The 23,662-nt window shown below is 50.5% G+C and overlaps 1 protein-coding gene across 2 annotated transcripts; it reads left to right on the top strand.

Annotated features, from left to right (window-relative positions):
* The first annotated feature begins 1,699 nt into the window (after positions 1–1,699).
* Positions 1,700–22,701, top strand: TMEM201 (transmembrane protein 201). 2 transcript variants are annotated; one of them, XM_058039216.1, is made up of 11 exons: positions 1,700–1,775; positions 6,154–6,274; positions 6,815–7,009; positions 8,402–8,578; positions 9,167–9,591; positions 9,874–10,077; positions 18,073–18,290; positions 18,768–18,839; positions 19,926–20,165; positions 20,282–20,413; positions 20,871–22,701. In XM_058039216.1, exons 1-11 carry the CDS (start codon positions 1,702–1,704, stop codon positions 20,966–20,968), a joined length of 1,956 nt encoding a protein of 651 aa, XP_057895199.1. In that variant the 5' UTR covers positions 1,700–1,701; the 3' UTR covers positions 20,969–22,701. The 2 variants fall into 2 exon arrangements, with proteins under 2 accessions (XP_057895199.1, XP_057895200.1); XM_058039217.1 differs by lacking the exons at positions 18,073–18,290; positions 18,768–18,839; positions 19,926–20,165; positions 20,282–20,413; positions 20,871–22,701 and having other exon boundaries at positions 9,167–9,336; positions 9,385–9,591; positions 9,874–12,551.
* Positions 22,702–23,662: the final 961 nt, after the last annotated feature.

Here is a 23,662-nt window from a genome sequence, read left to right as displayed (position 1 = left end):
AAATAACCAACAACCTTCCTCTGCTTGTCAAAGTCAATCTAAAGGAATTTCTCACTGTTCCTTCCTCTTCTCCACCTTCTACAGAAAGTCATTTCCATGGAAGGTAGGTAAAGGCTTGATTACTAGACCCTTTGTAGCTAAATTATCAGCAAGGTGATGAAATCACTGCTATCTGGGGTGATCACAAAGATTCCATTAACTTCACCAGGACTGTGCCTGTTTCCATTCATAAATTACCAGTTCAATGGAAATGACACACACACTGCAATACGATGAGCCACTCGCGTTGGTTAATTTCGTTTTGGAAGCATTTCTGAGCCAAGTCCTTTCACTGTGGGACTTTAATACCTCCCTTTAATGCCTGTGGCTGCCTCGATAGCCCTCCAAGCACCTGCATTTGCTGGGAATTGTGTTCCGTGTGCTCTGGCCGTGCCCCTTGCACAGGCTCCTCATTCGCTCCTTTGAGGAGGAAACTCATTTTTAAACAAAGCACCTCTGCTTGGGCGGATGGCACAGACAGAGCTGAGGGGAAGGGAGGGATTTGTGTATTTGTGTAGGGAGAACAGCCCAGCTCTGCAGCACAGCCCTGCGGGACACCAGGAGGGCTGGCTGTGCCAAAGGACTGGGTGGGCTGTTCTTCCTGCCTGCCCTAGCATTCTCATAACACAATCCCTAAGTAATTGCACTAAACAATGGAAGGGAGATGGAAAAATTGTGTGCCTTTTAAATTTGTTAAAATGAAATATTCACTGTTACTCCGCAGAATTCATTTCCATGGTTAAATCTCTACAGATGGAAATGCAACAGTGAAGAGCCCAACCATAGTTAGGCTTAAAAGTAGAGTTCACTCCCAGCACAAATATTTGTCTATGAAGAGCTTTTCCATTCATGCCTTTTAAAAAACATGATTGCTGAATCTTAAGCAATTTTATTGTGCTGAGAATGTTTTGTTTTAATCACAGAAACAGCTACATAATTCCAGGGATGCCCAGGGCAGGATTTTGGGGTGTCTGTGAGGGCTGGGGCTGGACTGTGTCCCTTCCAGCTCAGTATGTTCCAGGGATGCCCAGGGAGGAATTTTGCTCAGGACACTCCAGGAATGCCCAGAATGGGATTTTTGGGTGCCTGTGAGGGCCGGGGATGAACTGTGTCCCTCCCAGCCCAGGAGACTCCAGGGATGCCCAGGGAGGAATTTTGCCCAGGACACTCCAGGGGTGCCCAGGATGGGACTCCGGGGTGTCTGTGCAGGCCGGGGATGAACTGTGTCCCTTCCAGGGATGCCCAGGGCGGGATTTTGGGGCGTCTGTGAGGGCCGGGGATGAACCGCGTCCCTCGCAGCCCAGGACATTCCTCCCAGAGCCGCACCGCGGCGGCCGCCCTTCACGGGGCCTGTCCCCGCCTCACACCGACAGCGCCGCGCTATATTTAGCAGAAGCGCCGTCCCCGGTGTGCGCCGGGCGCCGGGCCAGGCACGCCGGGCCAGGCACGACCTCCCCGGGCCGCCCCCGGCCGGCCGGGCCCGGGCCGCCCCCGCCGCCACGATCTCGGCCTTTGCGGCGCTGAGTCACGGCGGCCCCGGCGCACGACTCCGGCCCCGCCGTGAGTCACGCGCCGCCCCCGCGGGCCCAGGGGCGGGCCGGGCGCCGGCCGCGCCCCTACAAAGCGGCTCCGCCAGCGCCGGGGCAGCGCGGCCGCGCCGGCATGGACGGAGCCGGGCTGGGCGTCACCGCCTGCGCCGCGGCCGCGGGGCTGCTGCTCTACCGCATCGCGCGGAGGTACGGCCGGCGGCGCGGGGACGGCGGCCGGGGAGGGAGGGAGGGACGGAAGGGAGGAGGAGGAGGGAGGCTGGGCATGGCATGGCGGGATGCGGCCCGCGGCGGCGGGAAGGCGCCACGCGGGGCCCGGGCCCGCCCGCTGTGGGAGAGCGGCGGGGCCGCTCCCGGAGAGCCCCGGCAGGGCCGAGCGGGGAGACCGCTGGGAGCACAGACACCCCAAAAGCCGGGAATGGCTTTGAGTGCCGGGCTGAGCATCCCAGCGCTGCCCCAACACCGCCGGGAACGCGGCTGGGCTGGGAGCGCTCTGTGCCCGGGAATGGCTTTGTGTGCCGGGCTGAGCATCCCAGCGCTGCCCCAACACCGCCGGGAACGCTCTGTGCCCGGGAATGGCTTTGTGTGCCGGCCTGAGCATCCCAGCGCTGCCCCTCGCCTCTCCCCCGCTCCTTGTCCGGCGTCTTTGAGGCACGGAAAGAGAAGATCCTGCTCCTGTGGGTGTGGGGTGAGGGATGGATTGCTGGGAAACAGGCTTGTAAATATCAAAGGTGTTAGCACAGTGATACAACTAGAGGGGATTCTATGCAAGTCAAAATTATTGATTAGCGACCAGAATTCTTTAGTTACTTGTTTCTTAATTGCACAGAACGTTCCTGACCTTAGAACAAATTCAGAGCAATTGAAAGTCAGGTTTGAAAAGCATCAGGAGACGTGTCATCATTCAGATCTCATGAAAGGAGAAAAGCTTAATTTGGCAGGTTCTAATCTGGCATAGCATGAAAGGAATGTAGGGATGTGTGGAGTATAAGGATTTCAGGCTCTGTAGCAGCAATAGACCTCGCAGCCCGCTCATCTATTAAGTGCTTCTATTGGAGACAAGCCAGTCCCAAGGGCTCCCTGTGCTAAGGTTCACTTCACGTTAATGCTTTGCAAGAGCAGCATATTCCTGCATATTCCTCAATGTGATGCCTAAGGTTTGCTCTAAAGCATTTGCTGTTTATTTAACCGTATCAATGATCAATGGGACATTAATCCATATACAGGACTTGGCCTTTGTCTGAGATATTTAGGGTAGCCAAGAAATCCAAGTGGCCTGAAGGTAATTTCAGTGAAGCAGGCAAGATTTCTTTGACCCAGTTGAGGCTGGCGTGCCTTTAGAGTGAGGAGAGTGGGTTTGTTTTGCTCGAGTTCATCAAAAGGTCTCTGGAATGGAAAGCATTTCTTCCCAAGTCCTTGAGGACTGCCGGTAAATTCTTCCAGGTGACCTTGATAATTCTTTGAAGCTACATAGTGTGTTTCTCAGTACCATCCTGATGCTTCCGAATTTCTTATTCTGCCTTGATTTAGTGAATCTTAGTCAATGATAGTCATCAAAGAGGACAGCTTAATAAGGGGATGAGAGACATAGATATGATGCTGCCTTTGCTTTTTGTTTATCAAGGAGATAAAAGATTTGATGTCCAGATAGGAACAGAGCCTGGGGTGGTTATCAATGAGTGGCTGTCCCTGCCCAAGCCCACTGGGCACCTTTTTCCTGGCTGAGGGGACTGTTCAGATGTGCTGGCATAGCCATTTGAATAATTGCTTTGTGATCCAGTTGTGCCAGAATGAGACTGCTGCTTTAAATACTTTTAATAGAGAATTGGGTTTTTCTTCTAATCCTTCGCTGGTAGCCCAGCGAAGAGCTGCACATCCACCAGTGTCACTTTCAAGGCTACAGAAAAGTAAACAGTTTCATCTTCTGACTTAAAGAGGGTGGGGAATAGATGTAAATAAAAATATTTACAAATCCAGTTTATTATTGCCAGCACTTACCAAGGTAGATTGTTGTTCTGGCAATCCATTAGAAGCATGGACTTCAGCATGACCTTAAATGTGTGTATAAATGAGAAGTGAAGAGTGCTGGGAAGGAGCCTCAGTTCCTCCTTGTGTTACATGACAGACACAAAAGTTGCTAACCAGTGTTTGTCAATGGGACCTGCAGAGTTGCAACCTGATTTTTGTGAGCAAAATAAAGAATCCAGCAGCTTCTCGCAAAGGAACAGGGTGTCATTGTGTGAGCAATGTCAGACATTTAGCTGTTGGTGTCATAACTGAGTTTACTGTAGGTATTTTCCCCTCAATTTTGGCTTAAGCAAACATTTTCTACCTGCAGAAAAGTTTGTGCAAGCCTTGAATGTGTTGTGAGCCTGGCTGGGTGTGCAGGTTACACAGGGAGTCGGCTGTGAGTGGAGTCTCTCTGTGCCTGGAGTAGCTCAATCGCTTCTTGCTGCCCAGGTTTTGGTGTGCAGGGAGGTTCTCTGGCCAGTGGAGCTGGTTCAGGTTAGCACAGTGCTAGATTATGAACTCCTCGGGGATGATTTGCCTTTTGATTTGTAAGGGATTGAGCACATGGCAAAGGCTCCATTTGCGTTGGCACTCTCTGACTTTGGAGGCAGTGTGTGCTTTAGCTCACTGCCCTCAGCTGCTGCCTGAATTCAGGCAAGGTAAATATAGCTCCAGAGTAGTTAAATCTGTATTTGAGATTCTTTCCAAATGCAGAACTTGTTTTTTGTTTTTTTTTTTTCAGTCCTGCCCAGTTACTAGAAAATTAGTACCCTACCTACATGTTCTTGCCTCAACAACCTTTTCCTCCCCTTGTTATTTTACATTCACCAGATTGAGAATTTGGGGATTTTTTGCACCTATTTCTATGGCAACAGATTATAGGTTCACAGAAGGAAGTATTGTTGCCTTTTATCCTAAATAATCCAGGACTTAGCCATTTGTTTTGCATACATTGCAAATGAGGTGCTGCTGTTTAATCCTTGGTAGTACTTCCTTAGCCTCCAGAGCAAGAAATGAAATCCTGTTTGGAAAAGGATGGGAAGGCCTCGAGTACTCTGAGGATTTGGTCTCTGATATTAGCGAGTTCTCAGGTAGGGTTTGGCACTGATGGATTTCCCTTTATAGCATGAGTGCTTTATTCATTTCTTCACCTGTGCTTTCCAGTTCTGTCACCCTTGAAATTAGTGCTGCTGCCTCTGCCGTGCCATGGAATGCAGAGCCTGGGGTGGGCAGGGGCTGAGGGCTTTCAGTGGTGCCACAGGAGGGGATTGGGGTGCTTGGCTTTTGGACAGCAGCAGCTCGTGGATAGCTCAGACACTAACCTAGATTTGTCTGCTTTAAACTCTGGGCTGGTTTGGGGGGCTTTTTTTTGCCTGGTAGTTTTAGCAGTGATATTTTTAACTCAGATCAGTTGAGCCCCCTTGGCAGTGAAGAAAGTTGAGCAGGGAATATTCATTTTAAGGGGGGTGTGGGTGTTTGCATCTATTTTGAGATGAGAATCTGTCATCCTAGTAGCTCCAGCCATTTTCTTTCAGCATCTGGCAGGGAATCCTCTGTACATTCTGACTTTACAGTGCTTCGTTTCTAGCATATCCTCATTGTTAGTGCCTAAACAGGAGGCTCAGGCATTGCTTGAGGGTTTGATGTTTTATGAACAGAGTTTCAAGGCACGGTCCATGGAAATGTGAGCGGGAGAAATGGTTGCTGTTGTTTGCTCCCCTGCTCTGCTGCTGCAGTGGAGCCACACAGATCCATTATTCCCTGGTGGAGCTGGGCTGTGGCAGCTGTGTCCATCTGTCTGCACGGCTGCCACAGCCAGCCCTGGGCAGCTGCCCTGCCTTGGAAATGGGGCTGGGGCTGATGAGCCCAGACAGCTGGGCTCTGGTGCCTGGGCCAGGGAGCTCCTCCTGGGCCTTGCGCTGAGCTTTGAGACAAATGCAGAGCTTCTCTAGCAGGCAGGCTCAGGGATTGGGCTGGTGAAGGTCTTTGCTCACACATCTGTCACAGCCTGTTTTGGTGGGGCCACGCCGCGGCTGTTTGTCTGTATTGGCTGTTGTTTTAACAAGATTGCTTTAGAGAACAAGGGGCTCGTGGATCAAGGTCATTAGTCTTTATCCCTTCAGTTCTAGTGCATAAAAGCAGGGGATGCCCATTTCCTGGGTTTCTGGGCACCCTCACAGGCAGCTCTCGTGGATCCTGACTTCCTTTCCCTGGAATCCTGTGTATTAAGCATCAGTTCTACTGCACCTTCTCATAGAATGGCACTGCTGAGTATGGAGAGGACCCCCAGATATGCCCCTGACAAACAGTGAAGTGGATAAATCACAAGGTTGTTATTGAAGTTCTGGCATGTCCATGGTACTAGAACAGAGGATAACTGTCAGGCAGAATTTATTTCTGCTTTTCATTGCTGAAAGCACTACTCCAAGCCATAGCATTAAGCGCACAGAATGGGAAGATTGGCTGTTTCCCTGCATTTCACTGTTGGGAAGCCGTTGCTCTCCTCCCCACCAGCTGAGCTGAGGGCTCCTGCCTGAGATGTTTGCTGTGCCCCCAGGAAGAAGCCCACACACGTGACGGTGAACTGCTGGTTCTGCAGCCAGGACACGGTGGTGCCCTACGGGAACCGCAACTGCTGGGACTGCCCCAACTGCGAGCAGTACAACGGCTTCCAGGAGGTACAGGGGCTGGAACAGGGGGTACAGGGGGCTGGGACAGGGGGTACAGGGGGCATGGCAGGGCCTGGGGAGCCTCAGTGGCATGGGACAGTGAATGCACAGCTGGCTGCCTGTGCCCAGCACCCGTGAGCTCAGCACCTCAGCTTGGAAAGAGAATCTTCTGTGCTGGGGTGTGCTGACTAGAGAGACAGAGACAAGTGTTCCTGTCTTGCTTTAAAGGGCAAAAGTGGCCTTGACATATCTCGTAAGAATACTTACTTTACTGTATGGAACAATTCTTCTCTGGTTTTGTGTTCTGTTAAGTAGCAAAGCCTGTCTTGAGCTGAAATCCAGCACCACCAGCTGCCTGAGATAGGTGTGCAGGACAGTGGAGATGGGGGAAGATTTGAAGCATTTTGCCTCTTTTTTTACTAATTTATTTTGTTACATAGGTGCATGCTAATGAAATGTAGAGCTGCTGACAGAACTTAGGGAATCTTACTGTCAACCTAGCTGTGATTTTATGATTGGATGTTTGCTTTTCCCCCTGTTGTTTGTCAGAATGGAGACTACAACAAGCCCATCCCTGCCCAGTACATGGAACACCTTAACCACGTTGTGTCAGGCAGTCCAACTTTCTGTGACCCTACCAAACCACAGCAGTGGGTGAGCAGCCAGATTCTGCTCTGCAAGAAATGCAACAACCATCAAACCATGAAAATCAAACAGCTGGCTTCATTCTCACCAAGGGAGGAGGTGAGTGTTCATTAGGGACTGCCATCACTGGAGAATGTTTGTCCAAGGCATTCCCATCCATGCATCTGCTATTCCTGCTCTGTTAATTCCATGCTGCAGCCTAGTAAGCAGGAGAGAGAGCAGTTTTTCAGTAATGATGTTCCAACAGTCTTCAGAAGCACTCTGTGGCACTTCAGTGCAGAGAACTTCAGTGATTAGTGTTGTAAATTTACCTAATTGTACTTCAAAGCTGGAATGTTCCCCTGTTCTAATGAGCACTGGAAACTGAAGCTTGAGCCCAAGACATTTCTGAGATCATCTGACACCTCCAGTACTTCCCATGGCTGAGTTTATGGGACCTGAGAGGCACAACAGCCCAGTAGTTAACATGAAGCCTTAATAGGTTTTGTTTTCCCGAGGCCCTGGCTGTGCTGCTCTGTGTTTACAAGTGAACTGGGAGAGGAATCCTGTGCAGCCACAATTTCCCTGGTTAGGCATCTGTGCTTAGGAGGGCAGAGGGATTTTGCAGCTACAGCAGCAGGATTTCCTGCTGAGCAACTTCTTGGCCTTCCCATTACTTAACATGCATGGAGGAGGGATAATGGGGTTTCTCCTTCACGGTTTTATGGCTCCCTAAAGATCTGTGCAGAGAATTTAGTGCTGCATTCCTTGGCATGGTCAAGCCTTGGGGTTAGACTGTGCTGTAGTGCGATGTGTCCTTCTCTGGCTTGCCTAATCCAGTCTGCTTTGTGTAATTATAATGAGTTTAATCAGAGTGATTCCTGGAGAACAGATTGAAATTTGGTCGCGCTTAATGAGAATATCTTTGCCTGGTGCCCTTTTCTCAGCTTTATTTCTAGTCCCTGCCTCTTGCCAGACCTATCCAGTTGCTCAAGTACTGCCTGCCTTTGGCCACTTTTTAAGCATTCAGTGAGCTGCAGTGCCTGTGCCAGCTGAGAAACCTGGGATTGTTATCCAGTGTGCTTGGAAAGGGGTGTCAGTGACAGCAGGGCTGGCTGCTCCAGGGAGGGATGAGCCTGAAGTGGAGGAGCCACAGGTATTTTGTGTCCCCTCATTCGAGGAGAGGAAGAGCAATTCTAGTTACTTGTCTCAGCTATGTAGTATTCAAAAGATCTCCACAAAGACAGCAAAATTGGGCACGGAAATTCAACATCCTGATGTTGGGCCACAGCAGCCTTCTCCAGGGCTCTTCTCTGCCATCCCTTCTGGGACATGGAGGGGAGGCTGGCTCAGCTCTGTGTGAGGCTGGCTGTGTGCCTGGCCTGCAGCTTGGTTCAGGGGGCTGTTCCTGTGGCACTGGGGTCACGCTTTGCCCTTCTGTCAACAGCCAACACGACAGCTGGTGAGGCACCTGCACTTCTCACCCGTTTTCCCCTGCTGTTCTCTGCCCAGGGCAAGTACGATGAGGAGATTGAGGTGTACAAGCACCACCTGGAGCAGACCTACAAGCTGTGCCGCCCGTGCCAGGCTGCAGTGGAGTATTACATCAAGCACCAGAACCGGCAGCTGCGGGCGCTGCTGCTCAGCCACCACTTCAGGCGCCGGGAGAGCGACAAGAGCTACAGCCAGGTACATGGGGACAGGGACAGGGACAGGACAGGGACAGCTCTGCCACTGCAGCTGGGAAAGGGAGGAGCAGCCTGGCCTCTCCAGCCCTGGGCGGGGAGCTTGCTGCGTGCCTGCAGTTTAGGAGAGCACAGGAGAGTTGCCATAGATGCTTCTAATGCTGGTTTGAGGTTTTCCTCTTGCTGGTGTCATTCAGCACAGTTGCCAGAAGGTAAGTCTAATGTAATAATAGAGTGGAAGGAAAATAATGGGACAGGCAGAGAAGGGGAGGTAGGGAAGCCAATTTGTGAGTGCAGTGCAGGAAATTACAGAGTACAAGGGGAAAAAAAAAAAAAAGAACAATGGGAATTGAATTATGACCTCCTTGTTTCATTGCCCTGCCTGACCTTGGCTTCTGCTCATGTCTCTGCCATTGCTCCTTGCTAGTCTACAATAATCCCATGTGGTATCAGCCCAGTGCAGAGACTTAAAAGGACTTGAGCAGAGCAGTCCAGCAAACCATACAGTCTGGAAGTGTTTCATACAGCACCATTTCAAAACCTTGCTGCAGTTCATTCAGTCCTGACAAAGCGTTTCTCCCTTCCTCTGCAGAGCCTGTGTTCATCCTCATCCACTTCCATCACCACGCCAGCTCAAGTGATCCTCCTGCGGTTCCTGGCCTTCCTCAGCTGTGCGTTCCTGGTTCTGATGGCCTTGTACGGGTCGGGCAACCCCTTCTCCCTGAGCACAGCTGTCCCTGCTCCTGGCCCCGCTGGCCCCGAGTGGAACAGGACTGGCGCGAGCCCCCGTGCAGGCGGTGACGGTGGCAGTGACGGTCACGGTGGCAGTGACAGTCATGGTGGCAGCGATGGTGGCAGCTCGGGGCGCGGCTGGCGGGAGCTGCTCCGCCTGCTCCCGGAGCGCCTGCTGGAGAACCTGAGCGTGGCCTGGGCCTACGGCAAGAATCACCAGATGGCAGTGGCTGTGCTGGGGCTCTTCACCTGCCTGCTGGCCATGTTCCTGGCTGGGCGCATCAGGTGCGTGTGCTGGGCTCCTGTCTCGCTCAAGCTGCTTTGGTGGGAGCTCTCTAGTGCTGTGCTGCCTTGGCGATCTGGGGGTAAACACTTCCAGAAAGGCACATGAAGTACTGCACGCCTCGATTCGTTCCATTTAAGCTTAATTACTGTGAATGAAAAGCTGGAGCTGATCTGCTCAGCAGCAGGCAGGGCTGCACAGGATGTGCTGTGTCAGAGGCAGTACAGGGTGGCCAGGGTGTTCAGCGGTGTTTAAATCCTGTCTGGTTTCTCCTCCCGTGGCAGGCTCCGGCGGATCGACGCCTTTGCCTCGCTGCTGTGGTTCCTGGTGATGAGCCTGCACCTGGCCGAGCGCTACCTGAAGGCAGACACGCCCAGCTGGCTGGACACGGCCAAGTTTGGCACCACGTCCCTGTGCTGCCTGGTGGGCTTCACCGCAGCCGTGGCCACGCGGAAGGCGACGGGCCAGCGGAGACCCCGGCCCCGAAGGTCAGAGCCAGAGCAGTGACGCTGGGGGAAGCAGCAAAAACCCTTGTGAACTCTTTGCGACTGGTGCTTCTCTCTCCTCTTGTTATTTTCCCTTCCTCTGTGTCTCTTTTTTTAAAGTTAGATAAGCAGTGAAGATCTCTTCTTCCTTTTTTTTTTAAATATATATATTTATATATGCACATATACACATGTGTGTATATATATATATATATATAAATTTTTTTCCCCATCCTTGCTTACCACTGTGCTAGCATTTCCACTGCTAGCCATGGAAGCTACTCGTGCTGCCTCCATTCTCCCTTCCTCCTGCATCCTACGTCAGCAGTACAAATATCCAGCTTCCCCAAAGTCAGTTCTTCCAGCAGCTGCCTCACAAACTGCTCCATAAATGCAGCCTCCTTCCCTTTCTGCTCCTCCAGCCAAAGAGATTCTGGCTTCTCCTGTCCTCCTGGTTCTCCTCACTGCCTCTCCATCCTTAGCCATCACAGAGGAGCCCTGTGCCCTGATCCACCATGGGGCCTGGGCCACCTTCACTTTCCTAATGGTGCTGGTCATTTTAATTTGGAACCGATGGGAACTTGCCTCTGGATTTGGAGTCCTTGTTGACACATGCTGTGGTGCCCAGGCACACGAGGAGGGACCACACAGAGCCCATACCTGGTTCTTCTTGCCTTCCACTGTGTAGCATCACTTACCTGCACCCTCTCGCTCTGCCCTTCTCCTGGCTCCTGTTTCAAATGGAGAAGTGTCCTTAAGTGCTTTTGACTGAAACTTCAGTAATTTATTCAAAAAGGTGCTTTAAAAAATCATGTAGCTCAGGGTGTCTTAATAGCTGAAAGTATACAGCTGAGGTTAAAAAATTTTCAGATCTACCAGTGGTTGTTGCTTTCGATGCCAGTTTTCTTTGGGTTTTTTTTACTCACCTGCTCCCCGAGCAACATCTGTGTATAAGCACAACTGGATAAAAATGCCTCTGTTCCTCCACTCCTGTAGCCTTAGAAAGAGAAGTGTGGGACTGACAGGCTCATGCTGTGAGTACCATGTCAGCTTTCATTGTACACCACTGCTCAGTCAGTGTTCATTGCTGAGAACACAGATGGGAAGGGTGGGAGCTGTGCTGTGGCACTGCATGGCAGCAGATATGGATTTTTTGGGTTACTTGCAGAGGTTCTTTTTGCAGTCTGGCATTGTGCTAATACTGGAATAAGGATCTGGAAATTGTGACTTGGAGCTGAGTGCCTGGCACTCCTCTGCTGAAAGCTGGGGTGGCTGGGCATTACTGTGTGGGGAGGAGGGAACTTCCAGCTGTTTGGGTTTTTTAGGATTAACTTGTTGGGACCTCTTAGGATAAGCAGTCTGATTATCCTGCATGATTGTTTGAAAGGCACTCCACTGAGTTTCTCATATGGACTTTGGTTTTTCAAGAGGAAAATAGCAGTTTTACAGAACATCTGCTATTTTCTTCTGTTCAGAATAGCACAGCGGAACTCACCACCCTAATAGTCTGATATAAGTTAATTGGTGATCTTCCAGTGTATAAACTATAAAATAATCGGAGTGGAGCTCTCACTGTGAAGTATCTGCAATCCTGCTGAAAAATGCAGACACTGCTGGGTGCTGCAGATGCTGGTGGAATTAGAGGAGCTTTTTTAAAGGAAACAAAAGCTATTTCCTAGCTGTTCATACTTACTGTTCCTGGAACTGCTGTTCATTGTGAAAGCATAAAGGTAGCACTGCCAAAACTCTGAAATTCGTTAACAATAAGCCAGGCTGAGTCATGGAAGGTGCAGCTCCTGGCTGTGTGCCTGTACCTTAGCAAGGGAGTGGCACACAGGCCTGCTGCCCACCTGGGCTCTCCTTTGGAGTCTGTTTCTGGTGCCTTCAGATAGCTGCAATATCCAAGCTCACGGAGCCTGGCTCCATTCTGGTGCTTGTGAATGATGCTGAGGGTTGTTTACTTACTTACTATGCCACAAGAGGAATCCAGCCCCTGCAAAGTCTGGTTCCATCTTCCATGTTCCCATCACTATCAGTCCTGACCCAAAACATTTGTCTTCCAGCTCACAGGCATGGGAATCCTTGAGCTATTGTGGCCATTAAGTGAAATAAGGCATCCGGACTTTTTTTTTAATTCTTGCCTTCTTCCTGCTTCAGGACTTCCAAATTTTCCTCATAAAGTACATGTAAGGAAAGACTTTTATCTGTGATTGTCTTCTGCACTTACCTGTACAATTTGGATTGAAAGTTCCTCTTGGTGTTCTCCTGTGAGACGTGTCCAAGGAATGGGAGGAATCTCATATGTGAAGGATTTCCTGAGGAGGCTCAAAGGAGGGGTATGAGGAGCTGGCAAACTCAGTGGGAATGGTCATGGTGATGTCATGCCTGATTTCTGTCAGCAGTGCCCTTTTATTAATAAGAATGAAATGTATCTGTCCAAATTCTCTTGCCCAGTAGGAAGGAAACTCTCAGTGGCAGTTTCTAAAGATGGCTGGCAGCCTCTCCAGATGTTCTGTTCAGGAGCTGAAAGCCAAGGCTGTGTTAAGCTTCACTGTGTCCTGTTTCCCATTGTCTCCTATCTCCTCTAAGTATCTCTTTTCCTCCCTTTTTAGGACCACTTGGGTTTTTTCTTTCTATTTAAACTTGACTCCTCCTCAAGCTCCCTGGGGTCAGGCACCTTTTGTGATGTTTTGTTGTAAATGTTACGTTGGTTTACCATGCCTGTTCTTTTCTCTGGTTATCTTTTTCCCTGTGCAGTGCTGGGATGGGATGGGATGGGGAGGATGCACACTAAATGTTGGGAACAGGCAGTTGCTAGAACTGTGGGAAGCAGAGGATTTACACTGTGAAGCCTGAATAATCCTGTTAAGGAATGTTTTAGCTCTGTTTGCACAGCAAGTGCAAATCTATACTGAGTTTAAAGTCCTTTAATGTGGGAGACATGTTAACTGCAAGTGACATCCGTTTGTCCTCACTTTATGCAGATTAATACAAATGAAGTATGTTTACTAGTTGCACTAATTTATATGTCAGAACATCAGAAAGCTACTTTGTTTTATGGCCAATCTGTACAACTGATCTCTGGTGCTTTGTTCACAACTTACGATTTGAGAACTTTTGTGCTTGTAATTGGGAAAATTTCAAAGGTGAAACAGAATAATTTAAGTGGGGTTCATTTAATGCCAAAGAAGCTTTTGTTTTTGCTCAGGTGTCAGCCTATTTTCCCCACTTCTCAGTGCCTCAGCATGTCTGTGCTGCTGCTTCTGAAAACAACAACCTCAGAGCCTCAAAACCAACCTTGCAGCAGTTGAATTTTTGGTGTTTTAGAGACTCTGATGCTGACAGGCTCCTTTGTTTCTCCTTGTCTCACATGCTTTTGCTGATGGTGGAGGATGATGGGTCTTTAGGGGTCAGGGAAGAAAGGAGAAGGCTGGGTTTTGTCCAGAGGTGTTCTGATTTCTAAACTGCAGCATTCAGTCCGTCCCTGTTGTGTGCCAGACAAGGAGCCCTGCAGAGAAGTTGTAAGTCAGCAGCATTCTGCTGTTGACTGTGGAAAAAAAAAAGTGTCAAACCACTGCTGCCTTTGCTGAGACTGTCCCTGCCACACCTGATTCCAAAGCCAAACAGGCTGTTCCAGACACTGCCATGCCATAGGTTCTCTATGGAAGGTGCTTTGCATTTTTCACTCAGCAGTTAGATTATGTCATCTAACTGTAGATATCTGAGTACATCATCTAACTGCATGGCTCCTCGCCCCACAGTGAGTCCAGCAGGTGAAAATGTGTGTTTTGCTGCACAGTGGTGCTGTCCTGTGCAGCTGAGGTGCTGTTTTGTGTCACACATTTCCTTCTGCTGGGTGGGATAAGAGCTAACAAAGGCTTGGTAACTAACAACGACAAATGACGCAAAATCAGCTGAACCACTTGGTCACTGCCTTGGGCTTCTTGTTTTCCCTTAGCTGGGCTCTTACTTCAGGCCCCAGAGGAACACATGGTGGTCTCCAGGTGCAGTTTTGTTGCCTGAGGATTCTCTAAGCCATGCGGGCCAGAGCTTGTGAATATCTTAACAATATTAGAGGGTTTTAGCCCAAAAGCCTCTAATTCAAGGTGCTGCTTTTTCGTACTAACCATGTGTCTGGACCAGGGGATGGTAGCAGCAGAACAGAGGTGCTGAGGGATTGTTAGTGGGTTTGTGTGTCCCTTGGGATCGAATCTGCTCCATCCCCAAGTGCCTGACTGGCCCTCAGTGGCAGTGGCTGATGTGCCAGCTCAAAATCTTGTACCCTGCCCAGCAGAGCCAGTTACAAAGGGGCCAGTGTGGGTTCATGAAGTGCCTTTTCCTGGACAAGATTTGGGACAACACTGTGTTGCTTTGCCTGGTGGCACAGGGCTGCAGCAGTGCCCTGCATGTGTCTGCCAGGCCAGCGCTTCTGTCCCTCCCGTGCCACCCCCGAGCGTGGCAGGGCACAGGGGGACACCTGGGCTAACATTTCTGAGCAACTCTGCAGGAGAACCCGGGGGCAGCAGCCAGGTCAGCATCTCTGCTGCTGCTCCTGTTCTTCCTGGGGCCCTCAGTGACATCAGTGCATGCAAACTGACACCTTTGTGACCTTGTACCGTTCTAAGTACTCTGTGTTTATATCCTGTTCTTTCCTCTCTCCTAACTCCTCTCCTACATCCATGCTTTGCATGCCCCAGTGAGCTTGGGTGTGTCAAAGGGTGAGGACATGTGGGAATATAAAAATGGTGTAGTGGCTTATTACTTTGGCTTTATGAATATTTTTCAAGTGTGCTGAAATTATGTGAAGCTAATAATCATGCTTAGACGCTGTAGGAATTATGTATTGATGTAATGTGAACAAAGTATTTGTGCTCTTATAAAAATTAATATAATTAATAGCCAGATAATTGCTCCAGACTGACTGCACTCGTGAAAGGTGAAGGGAGCTGTGCTGTATGGCTTTGCTTTGGTTTTCAGAGATGCTGTTGAAATTGTGTGCTGTCACATAGAGCTGCCAGCTCCTTCCAGGTGTGCTGTCACCTGCAAGGACACTTGGCTCTTGGAGCCATGGCAGTGCTCTCCAGGGAAAGGGACAGTACTCAGTCCTGAAGTCATCCCCTGTAAAGCCTCGTTGGGACCAAAGCTCTTGAGTGCACAGGCAGGAGGAGGTGCCCTGGGCATTTTTGGCATGCCAGCAAGTCTGGGTTTGTGTAGGCATAGGATGTGCATATACACACACATGTACTCCCCACTTTGTGCCCCAGATGGGGGGAAAAGGCACAATTGATGCCAAGCATCTGTGCTCTAGAAGGTCTTAGTGCAGCTCTAATTCAACCCTCCCTTTTCATCCAAAGCAGGACAACAGGCAAGAGACAAGAATTCTTACTCTTGGCAGCTGAAGTTTGTAGCTCTCTAAGCCACATATCAAAATATTAATGTGTCTGAGAGCTGTGCCCATTTTAGCACTACTCTCCCCTGTCCTTGTGCCTGTTTTTTATTCCTGTACTGCTCTTCCCTGGTGGTTCTGTGGGTTTGACAGGAGGCTGTGCCCCGAGTGGGGAGTGCAGCAGAGCAGTGCCAGGGCACAGTGACAGTGACCTGTTCCTGGGGTGGCAGGGACCTGTTCTGCGCCCTGGGGACAGAGATCCCTGCTGTACCTGGGTAGCTCAGTTCTGAGGGAAGATGTTTCAGCCCTGGCTGACTCTTGGCTCCCCAGCTGCCTGCCTGGGACTGCATCTCCCCTTCTTCTTCATGGGCTGAATTATCTGACAGAGGAGTGGGTCCATCTGCAGCCTGGCCTGCCCCTGCTCTCCCGTGTCTGTGTCTGTCCCAGGGCTGGTGCAGCATCTCTGTAAAATGTGAATTTAAAAGGCACACACCTATGGTGGTGTCTGGATGACAGGGAGCTGTTGGGACAGAGCAGGGGAGGTGTTCCTTCAGGACCGTGTACAGTCCCATACCATGTAATACCCTTCTTTAACCTTCTATTTATTTATTTTTAAACTATCTGTGTAGCAGAGTTGTGCCCGACTGTCTAATAGCATTGTGATCATTGTAAACACTAATTAAGATACCCAGCTTTTGATGTTCACAATATCAAGTTCTGAAATAAACGGCTTCCGGGCCTTGACTATTTCCACAAACTATCTGACTCCAGAGCCTTTTTTTCCCCTTATTTTTTTTATGTTCCATCTTTTACTGTTTCCAGAGCCACTATTAGCACGAGACAAATGGCTGGGAGCAGAGGCACAGCTGCAGTGCTCCATCCCAGGGCTGTGATGGGGCTGCTTCCTGCCTCTTGATCCTCTTGATCTCCTCACCTTTTTTATATCTGCTTCTGGGAGAAGTTTTAGTTCAGCTGCCCATTCTCAGGCATGAAGCACATTCCCATGAGAGCTTCTAGCAGCATTGAGCCCTCTTGACATGGCAGTGGCAAACACTAAAGAGTGCAGAGAACAGGAATAGGATTTTGCACACTTAGCAGGAATTTGTTCAGAACAGATCAATGTTTAGGACACACTTTGGTCAGAATTCGGTCCTAAGGCATTAATAAGCTATACTTAAAATCCTTCAGCTCCTCTTTGCTAATTCCTTTTCTGGATGGTTCAAGACAAATGATTCTTCACTGCCCTGAGGATCTGGCTGCACTGGCTGGGTGAGGTTGAGCACTGGGGCTGTTGAGCAGCAGAGCCATTGCAAACAGTCCCAGGACTGAGGTTATGAGTGATAAATTACTAGAATAGCTTCCAGCCCATTAAATGAAAGACTTACAAAAGCCAGTGAACCAGTTAAGCTGTTTTCTGCTGCACCAAGGAGCTGTGTAAAGTTGGATCCTTTGGCCCAAAGACCCAGAAGGTGCAAAGTTAGGACAGAAGAGCCATGTGCTCACAGGTGATGCTCTGGTTTGGCCCTCCACAGCCATGGCACGGTGAGGGGTAGGTATCACTCTTTCTCCTATGATTCATATCAGTCCTGAGCTGCACTTCTAATTCCCTTTCCCATTCATTTCCTTTCACAAATCCGAGCTGGGCACGTCCATCTGTGTGTGTGGTGGGGTGGATGTGTGTGGGGATGCAGAGCAGGGCCCCCTTTGAGCTCCTCTGGATCCTGGAGAGGTTGGGCCATTGGGGCTGCCACACCTGCACATCCCTGGCTGCTGTTAGAGTCATTCCTGCCCCAGCACCCTGCTTGGCTCACGTGTTCAGCCTCATTGAGCTGGTCAGGATTGGTGATGGCTGCCTCCTGCTAGCAGATAAGTAGTTTATAAGATGCTTTAAATTGTAATCTTCACTCTAGAGTTAGCAAGGCATAATATTGCTGCACCACCTCTTTCATCTCCAGGGCAGAATGACACGTGCATAAATCACCCCACAGTGCAAGGCTGAGATTTTCTTCACCCTCTGATTTCCTCCTGGCTTTCCTCTGACAGAAGAAAAGCCGTGTAACCATGTTGCTGCTCTCATCTGTCTCTGTTTCCATCAGAAGTGTGATTAAGCCTCCAAATACTGTATTGCAAAGTCAGATATCTCCATTTAAAAATGTGCACTTCATACTCAGTTCTTCATCATGATTTATTTGACAGTTCTATTATGTGTTTTTAACTAAGAAAATCTTTCAGAGGAACAGAGATTCTGGTTCATATTCTAGACTTTCTTTCACGTATGTTCATTCAATTGTTAAAAATAATACAAAATCCCTGTATTTTAACATCTGGTCTTCTTAGAGCATTCTCTGGGTAATTTTCTCATCCGGGGTATTATCACTGGCATTCCTAAACTGTTCCACCCTGTATTGTGGGACAGGTTGGTGCACAATAATTTAAGTAAGGTTGGGCAGTTCTTCTTTTCCCAAAGTCTAGGAACATTCCCATAAACTTCAGCACTCCTGCACTGAAAAGTTAGTCCAAACCTGGCAACAAAACAAACGTTCTGCAAGCACGAGAGAGGCAGTTGCTGGGATTTCTCATTGCTAAGTGTCTGTCGTGCGTGTCCTTTGCAGGTACCTCTCTGGGGACTCCATGACTGTCTTTCCCAGCAGCCCTGGCCCAGCCTTCCCTTCACCTGCCACGTCTCTGTTTGTCCCAACGCCGCCCAGCATCCTGCACCTGACAAACCAGCAGCTCTTCAGGTCCCCGCGCAGAACGGGCTCGTCCTCCCTGCCCGGCCGCCTCAACAGGGCGCTGTCGCTGGGCACCATCCCCTCGCTGGCACGGGCAGGTGAGGGCAGGGCTGGCACGGGGACAGGGGCTGCAGGTCCTGGGGGAGATGGGCTGGGAGTGATCCAGGGACAGGGGCTGCAGGTCCTGGGGGAAATGGGCTGGGGGGGATCCAGGGAGAGGGGCTGCAATTCATGGAGGAATTGGGCTGGGGGGATCCAGGGAGAGGGCAGGGCTGGCACGGGGACAGGGGCTGCAGGTCCTGGGGGAGATGGGCTGGGGGGGATCCAGGGAGTGTGCAGGGGCTGCCCAACAGGGAGAGGGGCTGCAATTCCAGGAGGAATTGGGCTGGGGGGGATCCAGGTGAGGGCAGGGGCTGTCCCAGAGGGAATGGGGCTGCAATGGTGCAGTGCTTCAGGAGGAAATGGAATGGGAGGGATCCAGGTTGAGTGTGCAGGGGCTGGCCCAGAGGGAATGGCACTGGATCCACATGTTATAGTCCTGTCCTGGGTTCAAATTGTTTCATTTTTGCTTTTAGATTCTGGCTACTTGTTCAGTGGAAGCCGGCCGGCCTCGCAGTCATCCTACTCCAAGGAGTCCCCTACATCAGGTACTGCTCCAGGCCTTCCAGAGCCACAGTCTGTGCAGGATTAGCACTGAGTGGGTTGAAACACGTGGTCTGGTTGAATTCTTTCCTCCCTGCTCACATTCCAGTGAAAATGTCCCTTTTGCTGCTGGAAATGCTGCAGGCAGAGCCCCAGCTAGAGGTGGGATGGCGTTAAAGTCGGGTGCTGTGTGTGCTGGATGTTCTCGCTGGGAGAGCTCACAGTGGCATCAGTGAGACAAAACAAGGAGCCCTTTGCTGATTAGAGCAGGGTTGAGCCTGCTTGGAGAGGAGAATTCAGCTGCTTCCAGGGCAGCTCTTTTGTAGCTTTCCCAGCAGAGAGCAGCAGTTGCTGGTTTGGCTGCTCCGTGACCTGTCTGCAGCCCTTGTGGCCCAGACGAATCCCTGGGCTGTTTGTGCTGCTCTCACACCCCGGGCCATGCACAGCTCCTGCTCCCCATGCACCTCCTCTGCAGTTCATTCACCTGCAGAATGGATTGTGCATGCTCTCCTGGATGGACACAGCTGAGCTAAGACAAAGCTCACCAGGCTCCTGATAACCTCAGTCACTCCTGAGCGTACCAAAGTACTGGTGGGATTTCTCTGTGCTTTGCAGTGTGGGGACTCAAATAAATAATGAATTTTAGTACAAGACACATTGGTGGACATTTGCAACTCCCATTCCTTCTCCTTGTAGTACTGTTAAAGAGAACTGTGCCTGTTGCAGTGGGATGATAACCCGGTGGTTTTATCTGTGGGGTGTTATTACCAAATAGGTACTGGGGGCAGCTAAAGGTGATACAGAGACTCTATCATTAGAAGGTATGAAAAAGACACTTTATCATTAAAATCTACAGTTTTTATAGAAACAATGGTGGACTTAAGACTTGATTGGCTTTTAGGAATGTTTTCTCACACTGTTGGTGAACTATGAATAGCACACCCTGGAGAGCCATATCTCTAAACAATGCTTACAGAAAGAGAGATAATAATTTTGAATGCTTTCAAGTTTCTCACAGCTTTTAAATTTCTGGGAGAGGGGCGTCTCTCTGTTCGGAGGATGTGTAACTGCTGTGGGTGTCTGTGCTGCAGACCCGCTGTCGCTGCTGGGGTCCCGCCTGCCGTCCCCTGCCCCGTCCGTGGCCGGCTCGGTCACCTCGAGCTCGGGCTCGCTGCGCCTGCGCCGCCCGCTCATCAGCCCGGCGCGCCTCAACCTGCAGGGGCAGAAGCTGCTGCTGTTCCCCATGGGCCCCGAGGAGCACCCCCAGCCCGACAGCAACGCCTTCGGCCCCGAGCCGCCCCCGCGGAGCCTCGCCGAGCGCGGCGCGCCCGGTACGGAGCGGGAGGGAGCGGCTGGCGGGCACGGCCCTGCAGCATCCAGGCCGCAGCCCGGGGAACCTGCAGGAGAAACCCAGGTGCTGAATTCTCCTGCCTTTCTCTCCTTGCAGATGTGAGATCGGCTGTGGAAGGGGGGAGTATCTGCAGCGATAATTCCATCAAAAAGGAGGATCACTCGTCACACTCATCTACCTGCGTGGTGGACACGACTACCAAAGGGGAAGATTTGGCAGGCTGGAGAGGTGAGTGCAAGTCTGGTGACTGCTTCATGCACGTGTGAGCGTTTCTGTGAGGGTAGCTGAGATCTTTCCTGGAAATCAAATTAATAAGTAGTTGCAAAGTGGACCTTCTGCCTGCCATTCTAAGATGTTAATAAAGCTGTTCCTGTTCTTTGTACTGTCTCAAGAGCACTGACAAAGTGCTAAACCGAGACAGAAGAACAGGGGTGGGGATGTAGGTGTCAGGAGCATGAGATGAGATGAAAATAGAGCCAAAAGAGAGCAGTGGAGTCTTTCCTGACAGGAAAAGTGCTTCAGCAAGAAAAGTGCTTCCTGGCAGGAAAAGTGCTTCAGCAATTTCTGCTTGTGCTGGAACACTGGCCAGAGAGAAGCAGTACAACACGTGTTCACTTTTACTTATCAGTTCTTTAACATCTCTTTCTACAATTCCCTTTTTTCTCTGTGTTCTCCCCTCTGCCAGGTCGCTTTGGTACCTCTGCCCTGCGGGGCCTGCTGGCCGTGAGCCTGACCCTCAATGCTGTTTTCACATCAGCCTATGTGTACAGGAGCCTGCGCTGACTGCTGCCAGCCCTCCCTGTCCCTCTGGTTCCACCTGGTCCTGAGGAGATGAGAGCAGCCCAACCACGGCTTCATGGCCAAGGCCATGCCACCGGTGCATGCTGTTCATCAAAAAACTGCTGTACACTCAGCTGGCATGAAAAGGAACCTGGGAAGCTGCTGCCACCCCTTCCAGGTAGATCATATCCCAGGAGTGTCCCTGGAGATGGCAGGCAGCATTCCCAGCTCCAGCTCAAAGCAGGAGGCCAATCCAATGGCCCACACACTTCCTTTCAAGAGAACTGACCTGAGACACAAGCCTGACAATGTGTGAGCTGCGTTTTTAGGAACCTACCCCAGCTCTTCTTTCTGACATATTGACCTCGTGCTGATGGTGCTGGTAAAATGGGGAGAATTAGAGCAAATGAGCTGAAGAAGAGGGATGGCTTAGTAGCTGGTGCTGGGCTTTGGCTACTGCAGCAGCATCCCCAGGCTCTGCTCAGTGGTTCCTCTTCTCTCTGGCATTCTCCTCTAAATTGTCAGTGAACTTTCTTTAGTTGCCTTAAGCTTGCCTAAGCACATGGGTGACCTTGGCTGCTCTGTCATGTTCTTGCATCTTAGATGTCCTTGTGCTTCCAGCTGGACCTGGCCCTGAGGCCACTTTCACCAGTTCCTTGTGGCCGTGCTGGTCCTCAGCCCTGTGTGTGCCTGTGGCTGCAGGGCTGCCCAGCCAGGACAGACCCTGTGCTGGCTGCAGCACAGCCCCAGCAGGCATCACCTGCGTTACTCTCAAGTGGAAAAAAGAAAGGATCCCGGTGTGATTTGCACCACAAAGGGCTTCAGCTCTCAGCTCTGCTGGAGCTTTCACCAGAGCAGTGAGTGGCAGAGCCTGTTCTTGCTGTAAATCGCACAAATCTGTTCTGTTAGGGGTAGGTGAGGAGCTGTCTGATTGTATACATCTATCCAGAGACCTGACACCTCACTCTGATGTTGGGGTTTGCTAAGTAACTGTTTGAGATATTTCTTACTTGGTAAAATGCCCAGGTGCTCTCAGTGAGAAATGCCAAACCTGCTTCTGGACAATTCAGCCTTCTGGATAGATTCTTCTTTTCTAGCCCAAGGAAAGTAGTAGATTTTCAAAAGCAGTTTGTAATTTGGCTATTTCTGCTTTTGGGTAAGCGTTCAGCATTGCTTAGAATTCAAGGGCCATTTAGAATATTGTGCTGAACACTCAGAATCATTTAGTGCATCTTAGGGGAAAAAAAGAAATCCTGATCTTGCTGTTTTGGTTCCCAAAAACCAAGTGCAGAGAGATTTACCATTGTGTGAAAAACACCTGGTGAGAAGAGAGTTGACTGGCATTAGCTGTGTATTTCCTAAAACAGGACTCAGATCTAGAAGAGTTTTTCTGTTCTCTCTTCCTTTGGGCTCCTTTACCTCAAATTTCCCTGCCCCACCCCACTGCCCTGTGTTTGCACTCTGAATTGGTGAATTCTGTGTCTTTCCCTCCTTTCCAGTTCGCTGCTGTTGCTCTCTTGTGTTCCTGCATGTGCACAGAGCAAGGTGTATCTGCTGCTGACCATTCTCTGCCCTGAACCTGAGCCCCACCTGGCAGTGATGATCACCCTTCCTTTCACTCTATTTTTCATTTTGTTGCATGTTTTAGTTGAGTTCCTCCCCAGCCTCACTTGGTAGCCCATGGGAGCCCCAGCCAGACTGATCAGCGTGCATGTGACAGCATAAATGGGGCTTTGCTGCTGCTGATTCAAAAACTGAGTGTCTCTGTGATTTCCAAGTCTCCCTGCATGGTCTGAGCTGCCCACTTCCAGCTGCTGCTCCTGCCCTCCCTGTGGGTGAGACTGGTCCCTGCTGTGCCTGCAGGGGAGGCCAGGCCTGCACGCTCATGCTGATCCGAGGGGCTGAGGAAGGATCCTGCATCTCCCTCTGGCTCCTCAGAGAGCTATGCAGCCCTGCACAGCCAGCACCTCCTGGACACAGCCCAGAGCCAGGAGAGCACAAAGCTGTGTTGAATGGACGATGAGTTCTGTTGTAACTTGCATGAATTGTTCCTTGTAGCCAAACCGGACCCATAACCTTGTTGTAAAGAGATTTTTGTCCCTTTTATAGACTTTGCACGCTCACCCGAGCATGTGTACAGGCAGGATGATGGCAGAGCAGCTGCCAAGCTCCTCTTTCAGCCTCTGCTCTCTGGGTTTCCTGATGTTCTGGTGCAGCGTGTGGTCCTTGTCCTGCACACACAGACAAGCTGCCAGAAGATGCCGTGGCTGTGCTTGTCCTTGTCACCCAGCAAAGTGCACTGTGACTCTGTGTATGCAAACCTCCCCCTTCCACCTCCCAGCCTGCGCTCAGTTTCACCACCACGCTGGACCAGACTGCAATACCAACCTTCTCCTCCTCCTCCTCCTCCTCACAGCCCAGGAGCTGCAGCATCTCCACAGCCCTCTTCTTCCCATCAGCATTGGGAACAGGAGCACCCAAACTGTGCCTGCCCCTCCGAGCTGCTCACTCACACTGCTCCGGGGAGGGGGCTTGGTGACCTTGTCCACAGCAATAGAGAGACTTTGGGGTTTATTACTGCAGAGGGAAGTTTTTCATTCTGGTGCTAGAACTCTCTCCCGTGGTGCTCTCACGGTTGTGAAGCCTTTGCTTGAGGAACACACGAGCGTGTGAGTGTGAGTGGTGTGAATGTGAGTG

This window comes from Melospiza georgiana, chromosome 22, assembly GCF_028018845.1.
Source record: "Melospiza georgiana isolate bMelGeo1 chromosome 22, bMelGeo1.pri, whole genome shotgun sequence".
NCBI classification, from domain to species: domain Eukaryota; kingdom Metazoa; phylum Chordata; class Aves; order Passeriformes; family Passerellidae; genus Melospiza; species Melospiza georgiana.
This window is presented reverse-complemented; position numbering and strand designations above follow the sequence as displayed.